Source organism: Mesitornis unicolor, unplaced genomic scaffold, assembly GCF_000695765.1.
Source record: "Mesitornis unicolor isolate BGI_N332 unplaced genomic scaffold, ASM69576v1 scaffold42980, whole genome shotgun sequence".
NCBI lineage: Eukaryota > Metazoa > Chordata > Aves > Mesitornithiformes > Mesitornithidae > Mesitornis > Mesitornis unicolor.
The window spans coordinates 7753-20589 of NW_010158438.1; the positions used below are offsets into that span (position 1 = coordinate 7753).

General features: G+C 38.7%; 1 protein-coding gene across 1 annotated transcript in view; it reads left to right on the forward strand.

Moving 5' to 3' along the window:
• Window positions 1-12545, forward strand: part of LOC104539821 (IQ domain-containing protein H-like) — a gene marked incomplete at its 5' end in the record, with an annotated part of 19773 nt that extends 7228 nt beyond the window's left edge. Inside the window, 5 exons of the mRNA XM_010183445.1 lie at window positions 8007-8118; window positions 8853-8985; window positions 9797-10001; window positions 11226-11777; window positions 12414-12545. Of these exons, the coding sequence (XP_010181747.1) occupies window positions 8007-8118; window positions 8853-8985; window positions 9797-10001; window positions 11226-11777; window positions 12414-12545 (1134 nt within the window). The remainder of the gene's footprint in view (window positions 1-8006; window positions 8119-8852; window positions 8986-9796; window positions 10002-11225; window positions 11778-12413) is intronic.
• Window positions 12546-12837: the final 292 nt, after the last annotated feature.

Here is a 12837-nt window from a genome sequence, read left to right on the forward strand (position 1 = left end):
TCTTCTACGATTTAATTTATGTAATAGAAGCATTATGCATCGAGCCCAGTGCTATAGGAGACATTCTAGGGTACTTGGTTTTAAACAACATAAACAGAGTCTGTGAATGGCACAGTTGTGAGCTGCCACTTATAAAAAATGATTTTTGAAAGCTGTTGCCCAGACTAAGAGGTGATTTGTCTAACCCTGTGATACAGAGTTAATTAGAAGAAAGCATCATGGCTAATAGCTTTTTAGAACCACTCTAAAACACTCACAGAGAGGAATATGATACTACTGCAGAGAGCCATGTGTTTTACCACTCTCACTGAAACACACTGATCAGAGAAAACTTCTTAATGTGGACTTAAATTACAGACATTTAGTGGAAATTAGGCAAGCTCTCTGATACATATTTACAGTTACTAAGGAACTGTTTATGACAGGGAGATGAGCTGAAAAACAAGTAGATGTTTCCTAATTTATTCTACAGCATTTACTGAAGTAAACGGCTTTTAGAAGTTTCTGAATCCCGTGGCACAGTCTGTGTTTTGCAATGTTCTGGCTTCAATGAGGATACCATTTTGCAATTAGATTTGCAAAATCCACTACTGAGATTCTGAATTAAGGTATTTTTTTTCTTAAGTGTGATCTATACTGGCAGGACATAGAGGAATTATAGTTATAGATCACTAATAGTAATTGATGTGTAGTTGCAGGTCTGAAATGATATGATCTTTAGTTTTGAAAAATATATCAATTAAAGTAGCTACAGGAATTAAGTTAGTGCTACCTACCCTGTTTTTACTAATCAGCCATTAGAGGGCAATATTTGTACGCACACACGCAGGCACACACACACGCATACCCGTGTACATGCCCTACATATGTTCATGAGTTCAAAGATTATCTGCCCCAAAAAAATCAGTGGTAGAAGGTCTCTCATTGAAGTAAATTAAAAACTAATTGCTCCGTTAGCTGCATTCAGGTTTTTTCCGAGAGTTGTCAGCATCTGAGTTTTCAGGGAGACCTGAGCATTTAAAAAATGTGATGAGATTAAAACCACGCTGGTTTTGAGGTGACTGGATAGGTCAAGCACAAATCTACATGGACTTTTGTATTATCCTGTCATCTGAGTAGTTTGAAAAATTATTAGGAAGAACTTCATTGTTTCATGACAAATGTCTTCTTTTCTTGCTCTTTTGGTATTTTCAAGTTGCTGACACTGGATTTTATGACAATTAACTACTGCCCTTTTGTACTTTTTTGGGTCTGATAGTCACTAATGCGTCATCCTCTGTGAAGTTCTGTAGTTATCTTAAAATGAGGACTGTAATTCTGCTTGAAACACCATGGGCAAACGGGGCATCACTTTATTTTGTAGCCTATATCTGGGTAACGAATGAAAAATGATGAGTAGATAATTATTAAATATGTATACTTCCCATGGAGCATCGAGCAAAACAAATGGTAATCTGAATTGCAGCAAAAATAATTCTGGCTAACTGCTGTAATGTAGAAAAGATTCACAGCTATACCTTTCATTTTCATAGGACTGCTGCTCTTGTATAGAATTATACTAGCACTTTTTGGTCCTTGTTTTCTTATAAATGTATATTATAGTGTAAACTTAGGAACCTTTTAATTTATTCATGAGAGAGAATTTAATATGGTGATGATTTCTAGCCTTTATGAGTTGCATCTTCTATAGTGTGGCTCTAATGGTGATGGCAGTGATTCTGTGTTGTGGTGAGTGGCGTTTTTTTAAGCTAGATAATTTGAGCACAACCATTCTAATCATATCCTCAGTTATTCATTCTTTATTCAGTATTTGCATCATGCTAATCAGTAATGCTTATCACTGAACGTCTGTTTAGCTCCAAAATTATAAAGTAAAGCAAAGCAGGGCAATTCTTTTTGTTTCAAGTGACTAGGAGAAGTTGTAGAAGAAAAACAGGTCTTTTGGTCCTCAAAACATGATTGTGTTTTAAACTTATGCACATGGCTATAATTACAGTCAAAGCATAATTTGGTGGTGGTAGCAGAATGAGACTTAAACAAATCGCTGTTCCGCTACAGTAATTCAAAATAAGCTTGTTGCGTTTGTATTATGGTGTGTAATCATAATAACCAGCGCAGTGAATTAATAAAATCTTCTTGTCACTAAAAATAAAAAGGAAATAATTGGTGAGAGAGAGTTAACTTAACAGATGACTATAGTCAGCATCCTTTCAACCTAGAAATGGGAATGTGAAGGTCACCCCCATCTCAGCTGACAAACGTAGAACGGTTTGTTGGTAAACAAATTAATCTTTTGAAAGGTCACCATTTGTTTGAAGTTTTTATCCAGTTCTTGTCATCTGGAATTGGAGATTGACTGTCATTTTGCTAGGTAGGGGTGCAGCCGAAGCTGCCGAAGCTGTTTCTGTCCGTATCAGCATTCCTCAACCCAACTCGGTGCCTGATTGCGATGCTATGGGCTGCTGGTTTACAGCTGTCTCTGGACAAGAAGGGAGGCCCACCCCTGAATTCCAATAAGTTGGTCCTGCGTATTCTGCCTCGTGTAAGCTGGCCCTTTGCCCGCAAGTAAAATGTATCACGGTTCAAGCCAGCAATTATCCTCCTTACTTCCTTCTGTGCTGCTTCTGTTGCCTTTTTCAAAAAGCAGATGTGGGATTCACCCAAGTTCTCCATCTATTCTCTCTCGCACCTGCTGTGGCAGAATTTTGATAGAGGCAGTAGGCAACCAGAGGAGCAAAGCTTGGTTTTTCCAAGTACATGGAAAATACACAGTTCAGAGCCATCTCTGGCTACTTTAAGAGCTTAAAGTAGGTAAGAATAATGTACAAGACCTGTTGTTAAAGATGCCTACTTGCTCCAGATTGAAGGTTTTATGTTGGGCTTTCCATTTAAATTGGACTTTATTTTCTATAGATAAACAAAATCTGAGAGAAATAATGTGTATGAATATATTAGAATTACATCGAAGGGAAACTATTAATTATTAGGTAGATAAAATGCTGGACTGTATAAATTGGAGCAAGAGGGATAAATTTTCTATATAATTTTCCTACTCAGAAATGTTCTTGAATAAAAAGACAACCAGTCATAAAAATTGTTCATATTTTACATCTCTTGCAGAGACTGTTACAAATGTGACTCATCTGACTTCAGAGGAGTTCCACTGACACTGGTGACAATTTGTTCGTTAATCAGGATTTAGTATTTCTGCATAGGATTCCACATGCTGGTTCTGAGACTCGGGGGACCACAATTAGGTTATCTGAAACTGGAGTTAAACACTTTTATTTACTATTTATTACTAAGGTTATCTGGCTTGATTGTAAGAACAAGATCCCTTTTCCCAATAGAAACTGATAGGTGATGGAAATGTGAGGGAAACTGCTCTTTGATACCACTTCCTTGCTTTGCTGCTTAGCACATAAATCAACACAGAAAAAATAAATCCATTTAGAGTGCAAGGCCGTAAAACTATAAAATGTAACTAAATCCTATAGTAATACTTGTCTAGGCAAAACCAAAGCTGACCTGATTTAATGTGGGTAGAAGACTCAAGACTGGGCTTGATATCCTATGGAGAGCCCTGCTAACCAACATTTCTATTATTTCTGTGACTGTGGTTGAGAGCAAGGAGTGAAAATCCCTTGGCACCTCTGCCTTTACTCCATTTGAGGTTTTTTACAATCTGATTTTATCCCATTGCTCAAAACTGACCTCCTCCTCCTCCTCCTGCGTGAGCAGCAGCCTCTGTTGAGTTGTAACCCCTGATGGGACAGACCCATCGCAGGCTCCCAGTATCCTTCCATATTGACATAGGAGTTCTTTCTGAATTAGTTATCAAGCAGCTTTGCATCTCTCTTCAAGTAAATTTATCTAAATGATACTTTCTTAGCTTGCTTGTACAATATCAGGATCAGGTAGCTTCAAAACCCTTGCTAAAGTCAAGAAGTAATACTTTTCCTCTTCTGCTCACAACGCTTGCTAAGCTGTTGTAGAAAAAAATAAGATTGATCTGACATATTTGATCTCGACAGGTTGAAGTTGCTCACGTATTTGTTACTTTCCAGATGTTTAAGGAACTTCTTCATAAAAATATTAAGGTAGATGACAATTTGGAGAAGATAATCACGAGATGTTAGATTGCTCTGTGTTATGCCTTTTCTACCATTACTATCAAGCTCTGTGGTTTTCTGATATTTATTTACCAAATCTGTCTAATCTTCCTGGCTGACAAGCTGTAGTTTTGGTACACAATAATACTCTTCTTTTCCCCTGTATTTAATACTGGTCTCTTTTTCCCCTGTATTTAATACTGGTCTCTATCCTTTTACTGGGGGGAAAGAACATACTTCTAAACATATTTTTAAAACCAAGTTGTTCTAGTTAAATATTGCTGTCTAGGCAAAAAGAAAACAAACAGAGAACTAATCGGAAAATCCCTGCGGTGTTACAACAAGTGCCCTATTTAAAATGAAGCAAAAAGGAAAAAAAAAAATCAAGTGGGAGAGGTTTATCCACAGGAGAAAAACACTTTAGAAAGGGTAATAGAATTGTTTTTCTCATGTCCCAGGTTAATTACACTCAGAAGCGCTTGAAATGAAAAAATAGTTTTTCAGCACGCGCCAAGCATATTTTAAGGCAAGTGAGCCTGAGTCTGCACTGCAAATTAAGTGCTCCCTTCCAGCCCTATAAAACCGTACTTTAAAAGTACCGGTGATGGAGCAGGCTGTGTGCTGACTTCAGGAAAGCAGCTTTGCTGAATCATAATCTTCATAACAAACTTCGTCCGCAGACGTTCTTCATGCAGGAAAATGTTTGAGGTCACCTCGTAGCAGTAGCAGCCTATGGGTTGGGTTATATAGGGTGTCATCCTTTGCTTCCACTCTGGTTTGGGTCTGTCTATGCCACAGGCGTTAAAATGCTTGTTAGGAGCTGCCAGTTTTGGAATATACAATATTAAATTCACTGGGTTTTGTGTTTGTGACTTAAAAGCTGTCTGTGTGAGTAAAGGTTTTAAATTGTCTATTGAAAACCTTTGGAAAAGATGCAATCTTTTAAATATCTTTTAAAGTTAGGTCACTGAATAATGCTGATAAAACCATACAATGATGCTAAAAGTAAAGATTTCTCTTGCAGTACTTAATATGAATTTTATTCTTTTTAGGGTCTTCTTGTTGTAACAGAGTTGGCCTAATTTTAGTGAAAAGCACTGAAGGGTGAAAGCATTTTGTCAAATTTTGCTTTGATATCTCACTGAAGCCTTCAAGGGGGCAGCTAAGGCAGCAGATTGGGCGCTGAAAGGACACAGAAGAAGGGTGTACAGAGTGGGTGCAATTCTTGTGGGTAACTTTTGGGTCAGCTCCATGGTTCCTCTGTGTTGCCTGTACTGTGTAACAAAGTGAATCATCGTGGCACTGTGCAGTGTAAATGAGAGCTTAAATCACATTACAGCTGTATCTGTGCTTATTTTAATGTGATACCTGCCATGGACTTTATAGAAATCAAAGGATACAGCAAAGAAGAATTAACTATCTCTTTCCAGTTGAAAATAACCAAACCTTTAGGCTGCTTTTGGACTCGTACACTCTGCCTGAACTGCATTTCTTTGTAGCTTATTACATCTCTATGAGCACAAATGAAATATATATGTTTCATAGTGATGCTTATCATAACAAAACTCCTGGGATTTAGACTAGAATCAAGCTGACCAACAGGAAAATCAGTGCTGCTTTGCTGATACAATAGCAACAGCCTGGAAAAGGAGTCACTGTTTAATTAAATTTCTTTTGTTTTATATGTTTTTGTTGTGTCCTCAACAAACTGCTGGGGCTGAGAGTGAGTACAAAAGTGTGGTTTATTACTCCCTTTTCTCAGTATCCACCACTTATATGCCAGCTGGTATAAAGTTAATCTTTGTTATGTGCTTATTGCTGTTTTCTTGGAACACAAGGACGTGAAGATTCATACATCCAGATCCCTTAAAGCATAATGCTTCCTAATGGCCATAACTAAAATGAGTGCCCATGATTTCTCTGAAAAAAATTCTCTATTATGATAAAGAGTGGATATTTTCTGTCTCCCTAATGTCTCTCATGGACAGTGTTATTATACAAATTGGGAGGAGAAATTCTAATAGTTTCTTCTGATCTATCTCATTTCCCTATTAGGATTATAAGCACTTCTTTACAATTGCCTATCCCCTTCCATGAAGTTGATGTTATTCACTAATTATGACATGATAGTGCTCCAAGATCCCAATCATGGCCTGGATCCTGTTGTACTCAAAGCTGTACACGAGCATGGTAATCAGTCATTAAAACCTAGTATTTAAACTAGGAAGTCCCACTGTGCTCTGTAAAATAGGTAAATGCCGTGATTCTCATGTTGTAGATCTATCAATATTTCCTAGCTTTCTAATTTTACGTATTTAATATTATTTAAGGGTAGTTTATAATTCAAAATGAAATCTTTTTTCAAAGCAAATTGCATACAAAGCTGTTTGCTTCCTTTTCCCAGTCTGCCCCAGCTTCTTTTCCCATTTTTATCTTGTCCCAGTCTCTGCTGGCTTTCCTGTTTGCTCAAAGCTCCGTTGCACCCCTCCAACTGCCTTTCTTCTTCTGAACACCAATAACATATTTACACCTCTGTCTTGGCGCTTATTTACCCTATTCCTTCCAATTTTGCCACTTCCTTCTTGTGTTGCCTGGACCCAGCATGGAAGTTACTGGAGAGTCTGTAAAGCTGCAGTTGCAGAGGAAAATCTGAGCAAAGCTTGATCCCCGGGCTAAAACTGTTTGTTAAAACTGAGAAACCTTTATCTAGATCTCCAAAAATCTGTTGACGGAGTAAGGTTTGATAGACTAGTGTTAAATTTTCTTTTTGCTTCATAAAACATTAGAGTTTAAGGTGAATCTTTCATGTCTCTCGAGGTTTATCACTGTCTCATTTTGTAGCATCAGCCAGGTGAAAGAAATCAGTATAATCTTCTGCTGGTGGTGGCTCACTATTGTCAAGTGAGAGATCTCAGTGATGTTACTTGCCTTGAAGTTGCATGTGCTGTAATGCTTTAAACCCACTGAATACCTCACTCCCTGTTTCTTTAAGAGTTGAATACAGCCCACGTTGCAAATAGAATAATACATGTATTCCCAGTCAGAAAGAAACTGAAGATACTTAACATATTGAAGAGAGAAAGAAATGTTAGATGATAGCACAGAATTTTTGTATTTATAATAGTGAAGTATAATGGCAATATATTCTTTTCCCTGTGCAATGGTCTGTGTGTGCGATAACAAGCGTGACAGTAAGACACATGATATCACTGTCCCAAAGGGATGTGTGTCACTGCTTCAATTCCTGGCACTTGGAACCAGCAGGCTCTGTTTTTTCAGGTGAGCACAGGTTAATTGGGGAAGTGAGGGAGCTGTAATCCCCACATTAGCACAGCCAGCGTGGCACATGTTTCCACACCACGTTATCAGGCTGTGTCATTCCCTGCTGTCCTTGAGGAGCCCTGAAACTTCAGAAGTTGCCATACTCACTGTGCCCTGATTTGTGAGTACTTTCACGTATTTTAATTCCATTCCTATTCTTTCCATTGAAAATTTATTTACATATTTGAAAGTGCTTCCTTTTCTTTCTGGTACCTTGCCTGTGCATTTTATATATTTAAAGACTGTTCTGTCAAGTAATACTCTGTTTACACTAAACTCATTAAAACTGATTCCTTTATTAACTAGTACACTGATTTTTGCATAGCAGAAGTCACAAGACATCAATTGGATTTAATTAACTTTCTTTTAAATGACTAAAGTAACGACAGTAGACAATACTTTAGCATGTTCATAAGTAGTAAAAGCAGTGCTTGTAATGTTACTTTATTAAATCTTAATGAAACTGTGCATGGCAGAAATTATATCTATTATTTATTATCATGGGAATGAAAAAGTGTGCCTTTGCAAATCCAGGATTTCCCTTTGCTAAAAGAAGATTCTGTCTTTTCCTAGATGGGCAGTCCACAGATAGTGAAAGGCCGTGCAGTTACCAGCCTTTGGGGTTTGCCTGCTTCTCACCACAGGGATTTTCCCTTACCCCTCTTAGAGGAAGATGTAACAAAAGGTGAGTCGCAGAAGCCTACCTGGGTACAGTTGTCAATAGATGTGTGCTGCATGAGCAGTGGTATTTGCTGTTTGCAGCAAGTATCTGGCAATCAAATTTTTGACACCTAAAAGCTTGTAAGAATTTTGATCTCAGGTGTTGCAAACGCCAGAGATCAACTTCAGAGTACTTACTCCATGTGCAGTGTAGCACATGTTATGTTGAGCATCGTCCTCCCTGAGTCAGTTATCTTGTAATTCACAGAGTTCAGTTGCTGCTGGAAAGAAGAATTGTTTGTGATGGAGGATTCTTGTGACTAAATAACATGGTCAAAATAAACGGTCATGATTAATGCCTGCTTTTTAATCATTCACTCTTAACTAGAGCTGCACTTGACTATTCTAGCAATCAGTGCATAGTCATGATTACACTGTGGTTTACAAGAGTTAATACTCATCCATTCTACAGATTAAATTGCCATTCTACAAGCACATAATTCCTCCTCAGAATCTGCACCATTACAACACGTTTCATGTTGCAATTTTTATAGGCAAAGTTCACCGTCCTTGAAGGTAAAATATTGAATATTGAAAGATAATCTTTTAATAAAAGAAAACTGCTGCTTTTCTAGTCTTAATCTGACATTGGAAGAACTTGAGTTTGCCTTTGTTTAATTCTTTCTTCTATTTCTGCTATTTTTTTAATTTCATATCTGGAATGTATATGAATTGTTCAGTAATGTCATCTTCTCATAGGTATTCTGAGCCTAAGTGAACAAAGGCTCATCCCTCCAGTAGCAAAGACAACTCTCCAGACACGTCCTGTTGTATCCAAAGCAGCTCCTTTCCACGAATTTCCCAGGCAGCACAAGAAACCAGCTGTAGGTGAGTACAAAGGATTGATAACAACCATGAGTTGCATCTCCAGCTTCACTTTCAGGCCCTTCTTTTATCTCCCAAGGAAACAGCTGTCTAATGAGCACTCACTCAAATTCTTGAGAATACAAGGTGCATGAAGATGTACCTGAGCATCCTGTGTCTTGCAACTGAATGGGAATCAGATTTCTTAATCCTTCTGAGGATTTGGTCCCCCTTCATTTCTGAAGTCCTGATAGGTTTCTACCTGCGTGTTTCAAATTCTAAGCACCAGAATCTGGAGGTCTGACCATTGGTGTTAGTGTAAAGCCAGTGTTACTGTAAATCATGACATACAACAGTTGATCAAGCATCTGTTTTGCCAGTGTGATTATCAAACAACTCCTAATAAGTGAATATACTCACAGAAATGGGATTTGTGTACTCCAAACTGTTGTTGCTGCAGCTGCATGCGGTGTATGACATCAGTATGGAAAGGCGCGTAAGCAAAATGAGCCATAAACTCAGTAGCAATCCCATAGATTTGAAAAATGCTCTTCATGAAAAGAGGTGGTTGCAAACTAAAATTATACATGGAAAAACCTGGGAGATAAGTGCTAATATTTTGAGGTTGTTATCCTGGGTGCATTGTTGGCTGGCATGTTACACGCTTTAGATCGTTATAAATTAAAACTGAAAATTGCAACCCACTTGGACATGAGAGGAAACTGGAGCGTGCCAGTACTCAGTGGTAGGTGGTAGAGTGTCACTTTGTTGCCCTCGTTGCACTACTTTTAACAATGAAACCTGCAATCCATTTTTTTCTTTGGTACAGGAGAGATTAGTGGTAGGGTGGACCCTGAGAATACAGACACCATCACCTTCCCAAACTCAAAGGAAGGAATTTCTGGCACATATTCCTCTAGCAAAGGTAATATTGCTCCACTTCCATCCAGCAGCTCCATGGTTTCAGCAAGGAAATCAAAGGCGGTGTGGACATGTGCAGCTCAACAGTTGGAATCTGAGCTGCAGGTTCCCTCTCAGACACAGGTATTTAGACATTGAGGCTAATGAGGTTTTTATTTGTGTTTTTAATACTGTCTTCACCAGAGATGGTTTAGAAAGAGACTGTAAATCACTTGGTGCAGGAGGGTTTGAACCAAAGCCAGCAAATAGTAAATACTGAAGTAGGTAGGAAATACTTTGTATATCACCAGTTCCTACTTTCTCAAGCCTTCTACCTAAATTTGTCTACTTTTTCACAGAATTTTAGAAAACAAGTCTAGAAAGGATTTTAGGAGGTTATCTAGACCTGCAGGCAGAATTACCTGTACCTGGAATATTGCGGACAGATGTTTTTCTAACCTGTTCCGAAAACTTCTCGGTGATAGCAGCTCCACAGTCTCCCTAGGCCATCTGTTCCACTGCTTAACTAACTATCTTTACTGTTATAAAAGAGTTTTTTAATGTCTCGTCGAAATCTCCCTGACTGCAGTTAAGCAAATGTAGTGTTTCCCTTTATATTTACAGAAATCTATAGGGGAGTTTGACCTTGGCTGCTTGATGGCCTCTGATTGTTCTTGATCCCCATACAAAAGGGACATTTTTTTCTTTTTATGGCTAATTATTGTGTTCCATAGCAAAGTGTCTGGAGTTTGGCTTCATCTTTCCAGACTTTTTTTGACTTTTGTGCCACTGAGATCTGAAAATGAAAGAGGAGATGTGAAAATCAAAAAGAAAGCAACCTTGAGAAATGGAGATCTGCGAGTTATTAATGTAAATAAAAATAATTACTTAAAAATAGTTCAGAAATAGGGCACTTAGATGGAAAATCAGAGCTAATGAGTTGCTGGTTAAAGTTGCCAGTAAATATGGAGTTCGGTTAAGGTACAGAAACATTTCTATTCCCAGATTTACCCATTCTGATTGAGGCAGTCTCAGTGGATGCTATTGCAGTTACCTCCTGATTGTAGTCCGATGAATCACTGTAGAGCTTCATTTTTATATTTGATAAATCAAGTGTCATTGCTCTGTGCAATTTAATGTATTTCCACAGAAATCCTCACAACCTTTCCTGACCTCCGAGGTCTTTGGGGCAATGGATTTTAGGGTAAAGCTGGGCTAAACTTTGTAGTTATGATGTATAAATAAGTGTATTTTAGATACATAAATTCCCACAGTTAAGTAATAAATAGTAATACTGTGATGTGTCTTGACCACTTCTTTACAATCAACAGCAATTACTCTTAATCTGTGCTTATTCTCTCCCCGCAGCCCCAGCAAATGTCTCCATGCCAGTCCTTGCAGGAGCCGCGTTTTGATTGCGACATTGCTGTTTGCCATGGCACGATAGACCAGAAAGCTCCAGGCTTTCTGGCATTCAAGCAACATTATTGTTTATCTTGGGGGAGCATTGTCTCTTTTTTGGAACACACAGAAAAGCTCCTCAAGGACTACGCGGTACCGTTGGCTACAATAAGCTGTAAAAAGTTGGCGGAAGTCGCGTCCGACTTCGAGCTTAATGAGAATCCCACCAAAAGTGATATTTTGTCAGTGATAAAGAACCAAGCAGCCGTGGAAAAGATCTTAAATCGACCTGGCCAAAGATACAAAGGCCAAGGGGGTACCGAAACGGCCGCTACGAAGATCCAAGCAACGTGGCGACGTTACAGGGCCAGAAAAGCCTACGTCCGCTCCAGGCAGCAGCAGTGGGCATCAGGTGTGATCGCCGTTTCTTGGCTCTTGCGCAATCGCGTGGCACGTGTGAAACAGACCCTGAAGGAATCGCGTCGGAGACACCTGGAGAGTTTTTACAGCAGGGCCAAGGTGTGCAGTGCTACCAGCTGTTGCGGCAGCGCTTCTTTTCTAAACATCTCTTGCTTCAGTGATCGCAATAAGCTGTTTCCATTTTTTTTCCCCCCTTTAACCATACACTTGTCCGAGCATCATATTTCATCCTTCATCAGCGATTCAGCCTTCGTGGCTGCAAAATCTGTTGCAGTGTTTCTACCGAAAATGTCCCTTCGCTTTGACTTTAGCGGTTCTGTCAGAAAATCAATGTTTTAACTGCATTACCTTAGTTCCCTATATATACCTTGTGGCACTTAATTTGCTGGAAAAAAAATCCCTCTCTTGTCTACATTCCTGTCACCACTTTGTCAGAAAGTATTTAAGTTTGCAGACAGCCTCTTAATTAGTGCTCACAATTTCATTTATGTTTGCTTTCGGTTTTTTTCATTCATATTCTGTTAATTAAGTGAGCAGCCTCTAATCTTCCCCTGCCAGTAGCTTCATGTAGCCACCTAATTAAATTAATTGGGGAAGATGTTTTAAGTATGTAATTAAATCAATTAATATAATTTATGCCTGGCTTAACTGTACAGTGGAAAAAACAGCTGAAGTTTGACTAGATGAATCCACTACTGCTTCCTGTCACTGATCAATGCTCTTCTTGATTTTTAGCATCTGGCAGCCAACTGGAATCGCATCAGGACCTCCAGGAGGACCATTATCCATATCCCATCATTAGGTATAACACTTTTGCCTGCAAATCTATCAGCAACCTCTATTACCCACCACATTATGACTCCTTGATTGAGTTCAAGGAAGGCCCCTTGTTTTATTCAAATTGGTCTCGGCAGGAAAATGTTCTCGACATGATGAGAGTAATAACACAGGGCCTTCGCTCGAAACGGCGTTTAATTTGGGGATTAAGCAAATAAAGTCATTATGTGGGGGCCGCTATTCAGTGGAGAGGTGATTTGCTGTAATTTGCTTTCATCTGTATGAAATGAACTAAAAAGTTGTATTTTTCCCCCTGAAATAACAGATAATGTTTTCGGCCTCCTTTAATGATAGGAAAACATGGGCCTGTGTGTGTTGTTGC